This window comes from Microtus ochrogaster, unplaced genomic scaffold (genome assembly GCF_000317375.1).
Source record: "Microtus ochrogaster isolate Prairie Vole_2 unplaced genomic scaffold, MicOch1.0 UNK1, whole genome shotgun sequence".
Classification (NCBI taxonomy): Eukaryota; Metazoa; Chordata; class Mammalia; order Rodentia; family Cricetidae; genus Microtus; species Microtus ochrogaster.
The window spans coordinates 27,480,583-27,496,121 of NW_004949099.1; the positions used below are offsets into that span (position 1 = coordinate 27,480,583).

Below are 15,539 nucleotides of genomic sequence, written 5' to 3' on the forward strand. Positions count from 1 at the left end.
GACTCATAGAGATCCACCTGCTTCTGCCTCTTGAGTGCGCCACCACTACCCGGCTCGCCTGGCTATGTTTTTAAATGTTGGGAAGAAAGCTAGGCATAGTGGTGTACAATTTTAATCTCAGCACTCGGGAGGCAGAGGTGGATCTCTGAATTCTAGGCCACCCTGGTCTACAGAGTGAGTCCCAGGACAGCCAGGGGCACACAAAGAAACCCTGTCTCAAAAAAACAAAACAAAAAAATGGGGAGGGGGGTTGTGTATTGTTTCAAAATCTCAAGATCCCTTTTTTCTTTTCTTTCTGAGACAGGAAACAGGGTTTCCTGGTATAGTCCTGTCTTGGACCCACAGAGTCCCTGGAACTCACTCTGTAGACCAAGGTGGCCTCGAACTCACAGAGATCCACCTGCCTCTGCCTCCCGAGCACTGGGATTAAAGGCGTGCACCACCATTGCCAGGCTCTAAGATTACTTTTTATTTCTGAAAAGTGGTGAGATCCCAAGCCATCTTATTTCACTACAAATGCTTTAATTTGATTGCATACTGAAGGAAACTTTAGATAGTTTTTGCAAGTATGTGATTTATGTAAATGCCTTGGTAAAAAAGCTGGTCTTACTTCTTCAGATGCCTTGATTGTTTGGGAATTTTGGGTTTTTGTTTTGTTGTTGTTGTTGTTGTTGCTTGTTTTTACAGGGTCTCACTATCTAACTCTTGACTGGCCTAGAACTAGCCTCGTAGATCAGGCTAGCCTAGACTTTTGACCCTCTTGCATCTATTTCTCAAGCCCACAGATTGTCAGTGTGCACTGCCATGCCCATGATCTTTCCAGAGGTTCTTAAAATCATTCTTCTGGTTTTGACAGGCACTCCAAACTAAATCTTTATTTAGGAAAACAGGGATTTTAGAGTCACATCTGGGCTGGAATCTGGGGTCTGTACTCAATTTGGATGTATCCTATACTATCTCATGTGAATTTAGAGGAGAGGCATTTTCCTCTTGTGAGTACGTGTTCAGGGACAGGTGCAAGTATTCAGAGATCAGAGAACAACCTTGGATGTTATTCCTCAGGCAACAGCCACTCTTTTTTCCTTCTTGAAACAGTCTTTCAGTAATCTGTCTCAGATTGCCAGTGTACCCCAGGGTCTATCTGTCTCTGCTTCCCCAGACCTAAGATTATAAGTATATCTACTGTGCCTAGCTTCTTTCCCATGGGCTCTGGGAATTGAACACAGACCCTCATTCTTGTGTTTTTTGTTTTTTTTTTCTTTTAATGGCATTTTATTATTAATGAGTATACTCTTTCCCTGCTCCCATTTGCCTCTTAATTTAAATTTTGAGCTTGACTTTATCATGGTCATGTTGTATACATGATGGTTTCAGGTCTGTATTTGATAAATAAGTACTGCTTATTTTGAGTAATGTGCTACAATTCTAATAGTGTTCTCCCTGCAGGACCTCACAACCCAGATGATGCAGTTGATCAGTGTTGCTCCAGTGAACTTACAACATGACTTCATCACCAGCCTTCCTGAGATCCTAGGGGATTCCCAGCATGCAAACGTGGGAAGAGAACTCAGGTGGATAAGCACTGTGCTACTGTCTCGTGGAGTCTCCACGAGGGGAACTTGTTCGTTGCAGTATGAAAAGAGCTAAGTTTAGATCTAGTGAGTAACTCAGTGACTAAGGGTTCCTGTCTGTCTTCTCCGATGATGTAAGTTTGATCCTGGAACCCACATAGTAGAAGAGGACTGACTTGCACAAGTATTTGTCCGACTTTCATATATGCACCGTGGCACACATTGGTGTGTGTGCACACATACACATGCGTTTGGGATATAAAGGCTGGATCACAGTGTTTAAGTTCATTCTCAACTGTGTAGCATGTCACAGCCAGTCTGGGGTACATGAGACCCACACACAAAAAGTGGCTGGGTATAGAACTCAGTTGATAGAGTGCTTGTCTAATGTGTACAAAATGTGTTCTTTCCTAATACTGCATAACAGGTGTGGTGGCAGACAGTGGAGGCAGGAGAACCTTGGCTACATCATGAGTTTGAGGCTAGCCTGGGATAAAAAAAATGAAATCCTGCCTCAAGATGTAAAAATTATAAATTATGGTGCCCGTACCTTACATGAATAGGAAGAGTATGGAGTTTGACGTGGTTTTCTAGTAACTGCATGTATTTGTGTAGTCCCATTTACTTTCTTCTTGCCCTTACCCCCTTTTTAAGATGGGAGTCTTATATAGTCCAGGCTGGTCTCAACTTCACTCTGTAGCTAAATATGACCTTGAACTTCTGATCCTCTTGCTTTTTCCTCAAGTCTTAGATCAGGAATTACAGGTATGTGCTACTAAGTTTGCCTTCCACATACTTTTCCTTTTTGTTTATTTTGCATATGTGCCTGGGGATAATGCACACGTGTACCACCGTGTGGAGCTCAGAGGACAACTTTCAGGAATTGAACTTTTCTTTCCATATTTTACATTCCCAGAATCAAACTCACATCTTTAGACTTGATAGCAAATGCCAATATCTGTTGAGCAACCTCACTGGCCCCCTTATATGTTCATTTAAATGATGAACCTATTATGAAAACTGGTTAGGATTAGGCTATAGAGAATTTTGTTTGTTTGTTTTTGTTTTTGTTTTTTTGAGACAGAGTTTCTCTGTGTTGCTTTGAAGCCTGTCCTGGAACTACTCTTGTAGACCAGGCTGGTCTTACAGAGATCCGCCTGCCTCTGCCTCCCGAGTGCTGACTTGTGCCACCATGCCCATCTGGCAATTCCTCCTAGTTTACCACCGCCCAGTTAGGCTGTAGAGAATTTGAATACAGTCTCTTTGTTTCATTTCTTCTAAGAGTTTCTCAGGCTTGACTGTACCTTGGAATTTTTTGTGAAGCTCTTAAATATCTGCAAGTTTGGGTGCTGAGATGACCCGTTATAGTGCACGTCCATACACAAGGACCTGTTGCTGAGTTCCATTGCTAACTGTCACTTACGTAAAAATAATACTGTAATTGGAGAGTAGTAATTAATAAGAGGTGAACCATATTCTTAGCATATAGTTTCTGTCCTGGTTTTCCTCCAGTGCTGGGAATTGAAGTTAAAGCCCTGTGTTTGTGTATCCTAAAGAAGTGCACACTAGTTTTATGGACTCTATCTTAATGCATATCTTTTCCTAGGAATAGTTTTAAATTCCTTTTATAATACTTTAAAAAAAATATTGAGACCGGGTCTCTCTGTAGCTCTGGCTGGCCTGGAATTTGCTATGTAGATGAGGCTGGCCTCTAACTCACAGAGATCCACCTGCCTCTGCCTTCTGAGTGCTGGAATTAAAGGCATGGGCCACCATGTCCATTTGGTACTGTGCAATGCTGTAGACAATGTTCAGTGATTTCTTCCTTTGTGCTTTTAGACATTGTGCTTCTGTGGATAGCACAGTGTTACTCATTTTGCACCTACAATGGGCTTGTCCTTTTGTTGTGCATTCTCACAGGATCCCTTCTACCCATCTCGCCTCTGTGCACTGCTGTGGCTCCATGCATCTGTCCATCATATATAGCACAGTTCACTTAATTTTTTTTTTGTTTTTTTGTTTTTTGTTTTTCGAGACAGGGTTTCTCTGTGGCTTTGGAGCCTGTCCTGGAACTAGCTCTTGTAGACCAGGTTGGTCTCGAACTCACAGAGATCCGCCTGCCTCTGCCTCCCAAGTGCTGGGATTAAAGGCGTGCGCCACCACCGCCCGGCCACAGTCCACTTAATTATTATGGCTTTCTTTCCTTCTAGTTTTTCAGGAAAGTGTATATCAACTAAGTAGCAATGATTTCTCAGTAGTAAAGATGTTGAAAGAGGGGCATATCATTTCTACATGATTATTCGAAGTTTTGTAATGAGTATGTATTGTGTTTTCTAATGAAGACAATAACCAAACACAATCTTTTATTTTTTTTTTTTTTAGAGGCAGTTTCTTTTTATGTAGTCCTGTCTGAAGCACCATATTCAGAACAGGCTGACCTTAAGCTCACAGAAATCCTCCTGAGTGTTGGGATTAAAGGCATGCATCAAAATGCAATCATTTATTAGGAACTGGCTTTCTTTTCTTTTTTCTTTTTTTTCTTCTATACAGGGTCTCATTGTGTGGCCCTGGCTGTTCTGAACTCGCTTTGTAAACCAGGCCGGTCTCCAACTCACAGAGACACCCACCTTCTTCTCCCTCTAAAGTGCTAATGTGCCATTACTGCCCTGCTACAGCTGGTTTCTTACCAGTGGGTTCCATTCTCAAGTTCAAGCAGCTACAAATTAAAGATCCTCCCAAAAAAAAAAAAAATGCACACCCACTGTCATACAGATTTTTCTGATCATTGTTTCCCAAACAACATAGCGTGACAGGTATTTGCATAACTTTTACATTGCATCAGGTGTTCTAAGTATCCTAGAAGTAATTGACAGTTTGTAGGAGGATGAGCAAGTTATGTAATATATGTAGTGTGTAATAACTATACCGTTTTATAGAATGGACTTAGGCATCCTAGGATTTTGGTGCTGTGGATAACCTAGGAATCAGTTCACTGCAGGTACCAAGAGACAACTGCTTATCCTGCCTTCCCCGACTCTAGTGAGTGACTTTCTCAGGTTGTTTTCTGCCCAGTTCTATTCAAACCATTATCCAGCTTTTCCTTCTTTGTTATTAACAGTGAGCTGCTGATTCAGAATACTTCCTTGACTGTTCCAATTTTGGATGTCTTTTCCAGTCTCCGGCTTGATCCAAACTTCCTGTCTGAGGTAAGAAAAACCCTGCTTTCCAGAAATAGGGAGAAATCATGTGCAATGAAAGAAAATAGCACTGAAACTATGCTCACAAACTTAAGTATTATGTGCACATGTGCGCACATGCACACACACCCGTATCAAAATCAGGGCCTACTGTAACACTAAGCCAGAAATCAGCCCCTTTACTTTTTTTTTTCCAAACTGTCCTCAAACGCTTCCTGCCTTAGTCTCCTCAGTGCTGGAATAATGCATGTGTGCCCCAGGCCTGGCTTAAGCAATGCAATTTAGTTGGATTTTGTTTCATTTTTGACTGTGCTGGTGATCAAACCCAGGGTTCCACAAATGCTAGGCAGACATTTAACCAGTGAATCACACCCTCATCTCTTAAGTGGTAAGTTTGTGTGTTTGAATATATATGCATGCATGTGAATATGCTTGCATGTAGAAGCCAAAGGATAACCTCAGGTGTTCCTCAGGTCCGTACACTTCAAAACTTTTTTTTTTGAGACAGGGTCTCACGGCATGGAGCTTACTTGCAGGCATTTCCAGCCATGCCTGGTTATTTTTATGTGAGTTTTGGGATCAAACTCAGATGTCATGTCACAGCTGGGAATATAGCTTAGTTGTGTAGGATGTACAAAGCTTTGCTCCCCAGCACCACATAAACTTGATGTTGTGGCATACACATAAACAAGAGATTGAGACTAGAGGAAGAGATAGATGTCCAGGGCCAGCCTGGGATTCTAAAACCCTCAAGGAAAATAATAACAACTGTTTGAACTTTTTTGGTAACTTTTAAAATACAATCTCAATCTAGCTGGTTTTTATTTGGCAGTTATTTCCCTAGACCTTGGCTCCCTTCTAAATAACATAGTCTTATTCTGGAACAGAGTCAGCTTTTCATAGTTCTGTCTGAATAACATTCAAAGACAAACCCTCTGGGGACAGGTCCATAAACCCTGGGGTCATTCACAACCAAAAGTAAGTTTCCTGGGGTCAGTGGTGAGGGCAGTATGGGGAGAGTGACACTTAATTTTGCTCTCCTGTTGTCAGTTGTGACCATAGACTCTGAAATGTAAAGCAAATGATGTTTGACATTCATCACTTGTCTGTTCTAGAAAAATCTTTGACATTTATAATTGCAAGTTTGTAATTTGGGAGAAAATAATATGTTTTTCTTCCTAAACTACAAGTAGGAAAATCAAGTGAGAAAACAATTTTCTAATTTTATCTAATAAGTATTTATTGGGCTAGAGTAGTGAAGGGTTTTGTGCTTTTTATATTTAGATCCGCCAGTTGGTGATGGGCAAGCTGTCTTCTGTTCGGCTGGAGGACTTACCTGTGATAATAAAGTTTATTCTTCATTCTGTAACAGACACTACTTCACTTGAGGTATGCTACTATTTCCTGTCAAGCCTGCATTAAGATACACAAGGGACTGGAGAGACAGCTCAGAGGTTAAGAGCACTGGCTCCTCTTCCAGAGGTCCTGAGTTCAATTCCCAGCAGCCACATGGTGACTCACAACCATCAATAATGAGATCTGGTACCCTCTTCTGGTTTAGGCATACATGCAAGCAGACTATATACATAATAATAAACAAATCTTTTAAAAAAGATATATGAATATGCTACTTAAGTAGTTCAAGTTGCTATTTTCTGGTCCTAGACTAATTGATACTGATTACTACAGATAGCAGATAGCTATTGGGAGAGAACACAGCCCAGTCTGGCTGATTACTTAGCATAAACTGCTACAGAATGATATTTACTATTTCTGTGTAGAAGCACTTCAGGTGAATCAGGGCTTAGAGTATAGCATTTTCTATGTTCTTGAACTATTCTGCTGACAAGTCTTTTGTTGCAAGTCGATTGTTTTCCTTAGCATTTTGGGGATGTTAAGATTCCATTGAGGAAATGTACTATGCCTGTCCACTAAGGGTGAGCAGAATACATAGCTAATACTGATTTTTCATAGGTCATTTCTGAGCTTCGGGAGAAGTTAAATGTGCAGCATTTTATTTTGCCATCACGGGTTCAGGCTTCCCAAAGCAAGTTGAAAAGTAAAGGACTAGCAAGGTACGGAAAAATTTGTAGTTGCCACTTTTTTTTCTTAGATAATCATAGTTTTCTCACTTTTATCCTGAAAGCAGGATAGTTATTAGATCTTAATATATGACAAATACTGGTATTATGATTACATACACATCAGGCTGGAGAGATGGCTCAGAGGTTAAGAGCACTAGCTGCTCTTCTAGAGGTCCTGAGTTCAGTTCCCAGCATGCACATGGTGGCTCACAACCATCTATGATGAGATCTGGTGCCCTCTTCTGGTGTGCAGGTATACATGCAGGGAGGATACTGTATACATAATAAATAAATATTAAAAAAAGATTAATTCACATCACGTAGCATGACAACGGATTTTTAATTGTTTGTTCGTGTGCTTTCCTAGCCATTCAGATCAATTCCACATAGTTCACAGTACAAGTTTTTCAGTAGTTTACAGATGAGGTTGGTGCTTCCTCCAGAACCTTGCTTAATAGAAACAGATTTATAAGGTCTTCTCTGGTAAGTGGAAGAAATATTGTTTCCTGCTTTGCTGTTTGTAGCTCTTCAGGAAATCAAGAAAACAGTGATAAAGACTGTATTGTTCTCGTCTTTGATGTAATCAAGTCAGCCATTAGGTATGAGAAAACCATTTCGGAAGCCTGGATTAAGGTAAGATCCTTGCAACATTGAATGTCAACCGTGAGTGTCAGTCACTGATAGATGTGTGAGTTGGGATGAAATAAAAGTCTTAAAATTATCATTCAAGTATAAATGATGATGATGGGCTGATGAACAGGACATGTAGAATGAACATGAATAACATATTCCACTGATACAGTATTATGGCACTTGTTTTTCTAGGCAATCGAACACATTGAGTCAGCACCTGAGCATAAGGTAATAATCTTCTGCTTTGAACTTAAAATTTTATCCTACTTTCTTTCTGTCCTTCCTGCAGTGTGGAGAAAACAACCCAGGGGGTGACTTGCTGAGTGGTCTGCTCTTACCTACTAATTCTGGAAATGAATTTAGCCTACAGTATTCAGTAAGGGAGTAGGAGGTTGTTCCACCCACATGAAGTTACAGTTAAAGAAGCAGCACCACACATGGATCATTCAGATCCCTGTGCCTATGGCTGGCCTTCCTCCCACCAGGCCAAGTTGTCAAGACAAGGGCATTCTCTGTTTGATTTTACTCTGCCTATGTAGCCCTGACCTGAATAGGCTTTACCTGAATAGACTTACAGTGTAAGGTGGGCAGTGGTACTGTATCTGTTACCCCCACCCCTGTATGTTTCTATGTATGTGTCTGTGTCACACTTTGCAATCCATATTGGCCTAGAATTCACTGTGTTAAAATTAGGATGATTCTCCTGCCTCAGCTTCTGTGTGCTGGGAGCACACACATAAGCCCAACTTGTCTTTTAGCCATAGACTCCTCTCCTGTGAAGAAGTTGGATGTCTGTGTTTCTGTGTACTGATTGTTTCTTCTGAAGGTTTTGCTTGGGTTGAAATCTTTTGTCCTATGGGTTGTCCAGTTATTAGGTGACAGTCTAAAAAGTGTGATACAGAATAAATGATAAAAATAGTCAAGTTTTTTTGAGGCAATGTCTCATCTAGCTGCCTTCAAACTCACTGGATAGCTGAAGTTGATCTTGAATTCCTACCTCTGCTCCCAAGTACTGGGATGACAGGCATTTGCTACCATGATTAACTTGAAAATAGTTGTGGGGGATAGATAATAATCACACTATAACCCAATTGTTTGATTTGTTTTGTTTTGTTGGCTTTTTAAATTATTTAATATTTTTTTCCAAGTTCCCATTCCCTCCCTTCCTCCCATTCCCTTCCACATACTTCCCACCCCACCCCACTCTCACCCACTCCTCAGAGAAGGTAACACACATTGCTTTGGGAAAGGTCCAAGGCCATCCCTACTATATCTAGGCTGAACAAGGTATCCCTCCAAAGAGAATGGGTTCTCAAAAAGCCCGTACAAGCAGTAGGGACAAATTCTGCTGCCACTGCTATGGCCCCTCAGTCAGCCCCAGCCATGCAACTGTCAACCAAATTCAGAGGGACTAGTTTGGTCCTATGCTTGTTCCTTCCTACTCCGGCTGGTGTTGGTGAGCTCCCGTTAGCTCAGGTAGACTGTTTCAGTGGGTGCCCCATCATGGTCTTGACCTCTTTGCTCATAATCTTATTCCTCCCACTCTTTCAACTGGACTTTGGGTGTTTTTTTTCAAAACAGAATTTTTCTGTATAGCCCAAGCTGTCCAGGAACTCACTCTGCATTCCAGGCTGGCTTCGAACTCAGAAATCTGCCTGTCTCTGCCCAGCCCATTTCTTTTGATAATCTTATTATGTAGGTTGGCTATAGTTTTGCATTCTGATTTGATTCTCTATGCATTTTCCCTTACCATAAACATTTTGTGTACTTTATTTGTTTACTTATTGCATAGCTAATAAACACTAATAAATTGGAAAACATACATAAATTACATATGTGGCCAGGTGGTGGTGTACACCTTTAGTCTCAGCACTCAGGAGTGAGAGACAGGTGGATCTCCGTGAATTTGAGGCCAGCCTTATCTACAGAGAGAAACCCTGTCTTGAGAAAATAAAACAAAGCAAATAAAGGTACATTTTTGAAAAAACAAGATTTCCCTTGCTTACATTTCTTACAGATAATTTTTTTCATTTTTTAAAAAATGTTTTTTAAATTTTATTTTTGTGTTTGTGCTTGCACACATGTGCTAAAATGTCTGGAGGCAGGAAGAGTGCATTGGTCTATGGACCACCCCGTATGGGGTTATAAACCAAGCCCTGGCTCACGAGAGTAGCAGAAGTACTTTTAACCACTGAACTGTCTCTCTATACTCTTTGTAAATGTTTTATCTTTTTGTATAAGCTATGTGTGTATATAAGCACAAGCATACTCCTATACCTACAGATCTGTGCATATGCATGTATATGTAGTTTTTATATACTGTCTTTACGACATTGGATCCTACTGTGCTTAGCATTTTGCAGGTTGCTTGTTTTTTTACTTCGCCATATGTCACTGTGTATCAGAAATGGCTTCCTCTGTCAAAAACATGGGTTAGCGGAGCCGGTTGGTGGTGGCACAAGTCTTTAACCCCAGCATTCTAGAGGCAGAGAGAGACAGGTGGGTCTCTGAGTCTGAGGGCAGACTGGCCTACAAAGTGAGTTCTAGGACATCCAGGACTACACAGAGAAACCCAGTTTTGAGAAACAAAGTACAGAAAAAATAAATAAAATGGATTAGCTTATACTGGTTTTTGTGGCTTTGTATACTTCAAAAATAATTATAATTTTATTATATTTATTATAATATATTGTATTAACCTTTCTATATTGGTAAACATTTATAGTCTTTGTAACTTTTCATAAAGCAATTTTCCTAATTATAAAAGTATATAATTTAGTTGACAAGTGATTTAATCTGTTTTTTAACAATGTAAAGATGTTCAAAATTCTATTTTAGTATCACCTCTCTTAATATTCTGATATTTTCTTATGAACTTCCAAAGGATAATATTGGTTTAATAATTTATTTCTCTGAAAAGTATTTCTGGGTCTTATAACAGTGTGGAGTCAGGCAGCGAGTGTCGTCGTTGGGTTTTAGTGGAAAGTAGCTGAGCTGCAGTTCTGGTGTGTTGAGCCGCTTCCTCTTGCTGCTCCCTGACAGGCTTTGGATGTGGCGATGCTGCTCATTATCTATAGCACCAGCACGCAGACAAAGAAGGGCATTGAAAAGCTGCTGAGAAACAAGATTCAGTCTGGCTGCATTCAAGAACAGCTGCTGGACAGTACATTCTCCACACATTACTTGGTAAGGGTGAGGAAAGCAGGGAGTAGATGCAGGGGGACAGATGCTGAGAGGGTAACATTTTTGTCATTTCTGCATCATGTGGCAATCCCATGACACCTTTCCCAGTATTGAGCTTTTTCAGTGCAATGAAGTGATTGCTTTGTTGGGTTGAGACAATGATGTTAATAAACCAACGTTGGCTTTCAACCTATCAAGAAGTTAACAAAGTTGGTTTATCTTGAACTTCTCTGACCCAAACTCTTTTGGATTTTTTTAAAAAAGATTCATTTTTATTTTTATATATGTGTTTCTATCCCTGTGTGTATTTGCAATTTGCGTGCAGATGCTCTTGGAAGCCAGAAGAGGACATTGGCTCCTCTGGAACTAGAGTTACAGGTTGTGAAATGGATGTTAGAAACCAAACTTGTTGGAAGAATAGCAAATATTCTTAACTGCTGAGCCTCAATATAATTTTTTAATCTGTTTTGATTTTTTTTTTCCTAGAGAGTTTCACTGTGTAGTCTTGGCTGGCCTTGAACTCATAGACATCCACCTGCCTCTGCCTCCACAGTGTACTACCATACTTGTGTTTTTTGTTTGTTCTTTTGGTTTGCCTTTTTTTTAACTAGCAGTATCAGTAAAGAAGATGGCATTACTAGCATTATTTGCTTTGGATCCCTTAATGTCTGTTTATATTGCATTATTAGTGGGATCTGGTCACGTCTCTTCCTATAACAGATGTTCAAAGAACCTGGTTTAGGAGCCTGGGAATTAACTAAGTTGGTAAAGTGCTTGCCAGACAATCATGAAGACCTGAATTCTTTCCCAGAACCCACAAAAAATAAGCTGAGCATGGCGACACACATTTTTTTTTTTATTTCGTTTGATTTTTGGTTTTTTGGTTTTTGTTTTGTTTTTTTGAGACAGGGTTTCTCTGTAGCTTTGGTGCCTGTCCTGGAACTCGCTTTTGTGTACTAGGCTGGCCTCGAACTCAGAGATCTGCCTGCCTCTGCCTCCCAAGTGCTGGTATTATAGGCATGTGCCAACACCATCTGGTGGCGACTCACATTTGTAATCACAGTACTGGGGAGGTAGAAATAGTCAGGTCCCTGAGGTTCACTGGTCAGCCAGTATAGCATTTGTTGAGCCCTAAATCCAAGTGAAGGTCCCTGTCTCAAAAAAAACAAAAAAAAAACAAAAAACAAAATAAACAAAAACACAAGATGGATGGCTCCTAAAAACGACTGCTGAAGTTGACCTCTGCCCTCCACATACACTGGTACAGATGTTCAGCAGCACACATTTGGACCTGCACTTACATGAACACACACACACAGTCTCTCACACACATACATACAGAATTCCATTTGGGTAGTATTGAATGTTATAGACTGATCTTAAATCATAACAGAAACAGAGCAGGTTCCAGGAGGCATATGAGTGAGTGAAGAAACTGGAATCTATTCAGTCTGGTTTGTAGTTCTAAACTGAACAAATAGAACTGTATATGAAGTTTATCACTTAATTATTGTGAATTTCAATGTCAAGTTGTTACACATTTGTGGAATCTAGTCCTGAGAGAAAAATCAGGATGGTGAAGGATTATTTGGGGTATAATTAAGATTAAGATTCCTTAAAGTTGCTGTATGTGTGCATTCATACTAGCATTTGGGATGTGGAAAGCAAAAGGTCAGAATTCAAGTCCATGTTGTAACTACATTTGAGACCATCCCCAGTACCCACCAAAAGACAATTTTCTTGTTTTAAGCTAAAGTGATTGGGATATTGGGATTGGAGATGTAATTCTGTGGTAGAGTGTTTGTCTAGCATGTTCCAGGCTCTGAGCTCAATGCTGAGTGTCAGGGAGATGACTTGAGAGCCCCGACGGGTTCTTTGGTGATAGGAGTGGATTTTAGTACATCTGGTTCTATGACACCATTTCCCTAGTCCTTTTTCTTTCTTCCTCTTCCAGGTTCTTAAGGATATTTGTCCATCCATTCTCTTACTGGCTCAGACTTTGTTTCACTCTCAGGACCAGAGGATAATTTTGTTTGGCAGTCTCCTGTACAAATATGCTTTTAAATTTTTTGATACTTATTGCCAGCAGGTATGTTGAAACATTTATTTGGGTAAGGAAGAAGCAAGGATATGGAAAGATATAATTTCAAATAAACTGGGTGTACTTTGAGGTATATTCTGGGTGATTAGATGACATTGAGGAGGAAATAATTTTAACAAGCACCTTAGAAAACTCAGTTGTAAGCCAGCCATAGTGATGCACACCTGGAATCAGGTGTCAGGAAACAGAAGGAGGAGGATAAACAAAAATTTGAGGCCAGACTGGGGTATACAGCAGGGCCTTGTTTCATAAGCAAAAAAAAATAATCAGTTCTAGTTTCTGTCCTCAGGTAATAAGATTGGCTTGGAGGACCCAACTGTGAGAGCTGAAATTTGGTGTAAAATCATTAAGGTTCCACTCATATGTAATATCTCAAGCAACTTGACTTGGATTTTATTTTGTTTTATTTTTTATTATGCACATATGTGTGTGGGTTTTTGACCTTAGTGCAATCTTCAAGGAGGCCACATTTTCCTGAAATTATGCCCGCCTGTCCTGTCCTCTTCACAAAATCTGTGAGACCTTCAGCTCCTTAAGTGTAGTCTTTTCAAGAAATTTCAACATATACTAAGTCTAATTGCAACTTAGTAAAATTTAACTCATAGCTAAAACCTACACCAAGGAAGGTTTGATAGCGAGCCCACTGATACGTTACCAAAAGTAGGTCAAAACTGGTTGTTACTCCTGTGATCCTAATACTTGAGGGACAGGAGATTTACATGTTTGAGGCCAGCCTGGGATAGGGAGTAAGGTCCAGGGAGCCAGGATGACTATGTGGTAGTGTAGTTACACTGGCGTGACTACAGGCCTAAAGCCAATGCTCATGGCACTTAGATTAAAAAATAGTAAGATAGGTTAGAAAGGCCTCAAGTGGGGGCTAGAGAGATGCCTCAGTGGGTAAGAGTACCAGTTGCTCTTCCAATTGCCTTGGGTTCAATTCCCAGCACCCACAAGGCAGCTCCAGTTCCAGGGGATCCAGTACCCTTATACAGGTATATATGGAAACAAAACACCAGATCACATAAAATAAAAATAATTATTTAAAAAATTAATTTTGAAAAGAAGGCCTCAGGCGTGAACTCTTTAGAATGGCCATGTCCTATTTTTATTTTACTCTGTCCTGTTGCCCTCCCTGTATAGGAAGTGGTTGGTGCCCTAGTCACCCACATTTGCAGTGGGAATGAGGCTGAAGTTGATACTGCATTGGATGTCCTCCTGGAGCTGATTGTATTAAACCCCTCTGCTATGAGGCTGAATGCTGTTTTTATTAAGGTATTGCCTGTACTGTCAAATACTGAATTGTTTTTGTTTCCTGTATCTCAGAGTTACTGCTCCCTGATAGAGAACTTGTTTCGTATTCTTTAGATACTGAGCACTGTAAATGTGGGAGGGATGTGTAAAAAGGTAGATAACAGGTAAGTTATAAATGTATGCATATAGATATAAAGATGCATCTTATTTGTGTATTAATTTATTCAGAAATACTTCTCTATACTTATATATGCTAAGCCATGTTTAAATGCTGTGGTAGAAAGGCTGGTCTTTGCCTTTGGTGTCAAGAGTGTAAGGAAGGTTGCTGGAGAGATGGCTCAATGGTTAAGAGCACTGTCTGCTCTTCCAGACGTCCTGAGTTCGGTTCCTAGCAACCACATGGCTTCTCACAACCATCCATAATGAGATCTGGTATCCTTTTCTGGCATGCAGGCAGAACACTGTATATATAATAAATTTAAAATATATATATTAAAACAAAAGTATAAGAAGTACAAACAAGTCATCTATACATACCTGGTTTCCACTAAGAGAAACTTGCATTGTATGTCTGATACTGACTTAATCACTTGATATGATCATTTCCATGTGTATCCATTTTCCTGCAAACAACATAACTTTGTTCTTCCTTATGGCTGAAAAAAAATTCCATTACACGTGCACCACATTTCTCACTATTGATGAACACCTATGTTATTTGTAAAACTTAGCTATTGTGTATGTGTTGTGTTATGCCCAGATCATAAAGTACCCCAAAAACCAACTAGGAGACCGAGTCCTGTTTATAAAAGCAAAGAGCCTTTTTTCTTACACAAGTTTGCAAACTCAGACTCTCAGTGTGTCTATCGTATTTGGAGTGATTGGAGAGCCCCAAGCTCAGCTGGGGTTGGGTTTTTATAATTGCAAAGGTAGGGGTGAGGGATTTCTAAGGTTCAGGACCCCTGATTTACTGACATTTGTCTAGGGGTGTTCTGGTGAAAAGCAATGGGTATGTGTTGGCAGGTGATTCTATCTCCAACAATTGGAATGTTAGGAATTTCCTTGGATGGTCTGTTACTGGGTGGTGCGAGCTTATGACATTTTCTGGTACCCAGTGCTGCATGCTATAGCAGCTATGCGGCCTGGGCCCCATTATGTGTGACCAGACTGCCCTGGATCCCACATGCTACAGTAAACATTGATGTGTAAACGTCTTGCTCCTGTGTTGACTTGGAATCCTGGAAAAATACCAAGAGTGGAATAACTGGGTAATGGTTCTGTTTAAAATGGGGGCCAGAGAGTGTGACTGGAGAGACGGCTCAGCAGTTAAAAGCAGAGGCTGTGGGTTTGGTTCCCAACAATCCCTAACTCTTATTCTAGGGAATCTGGTGCCTTTCTCTAGCCTCCTCGGGCACCAGCAATGCATGTGTGCATCACATATGCAGGCAAAACACTCACGTAAATAAATAAATAAATCACGTTTTTAAAAGTTTAAAAACGAGAAATATTAGCTAATAAA

The 15,539-nt window shown here is 40.2% G+C and overlaps 1 protein-coding gene across 1 annotated transcript in view; it reads left to right on the forward strand.

Annotated features, from left to right (window-relative positions):
* Positions 1-15,539, forward strand: part of Fancd2 (FA complementation group D2) — a 76,809-nt gene that overhangs the window by 14,736 nt on the left and 46,534 nt on the right. Inside the window, exons 9-17 of the mRNA XM_013353049.2 lie at positions 1,447-1,571; positions 4,690-4,777; positions 6,053-6,157; positions 6,743-6,843; positions 7,377-7,485; positions 7,678-7,713; positions 10,528-10,671; positions 12,623-12,757; positions 13,910-14,041. Of these exons, the coding sequence (XP_013208503.1) occupies positions 1,447-1,571; positions 4,690-4,777; positions 6,053-6,157; positions 6,743-6,843; positions 7,377-7,485; positions 7,678-7,713; positions 10,528-10,671; positions 12,623-12,757; positions 13,910-14,041 (975 nt within the window). The remainder of the gene's footprint in view (positions 1-1,446; positions 1,572-4,689; positions 4,778-6,052; positions 6,158-6,742; positions 6,844-7,376; positions 7,486-7,677; positions 7,714-10,527; positions 10,672-12,622; positions 12,758-13,909; positions 14,042-15,539) is intronic.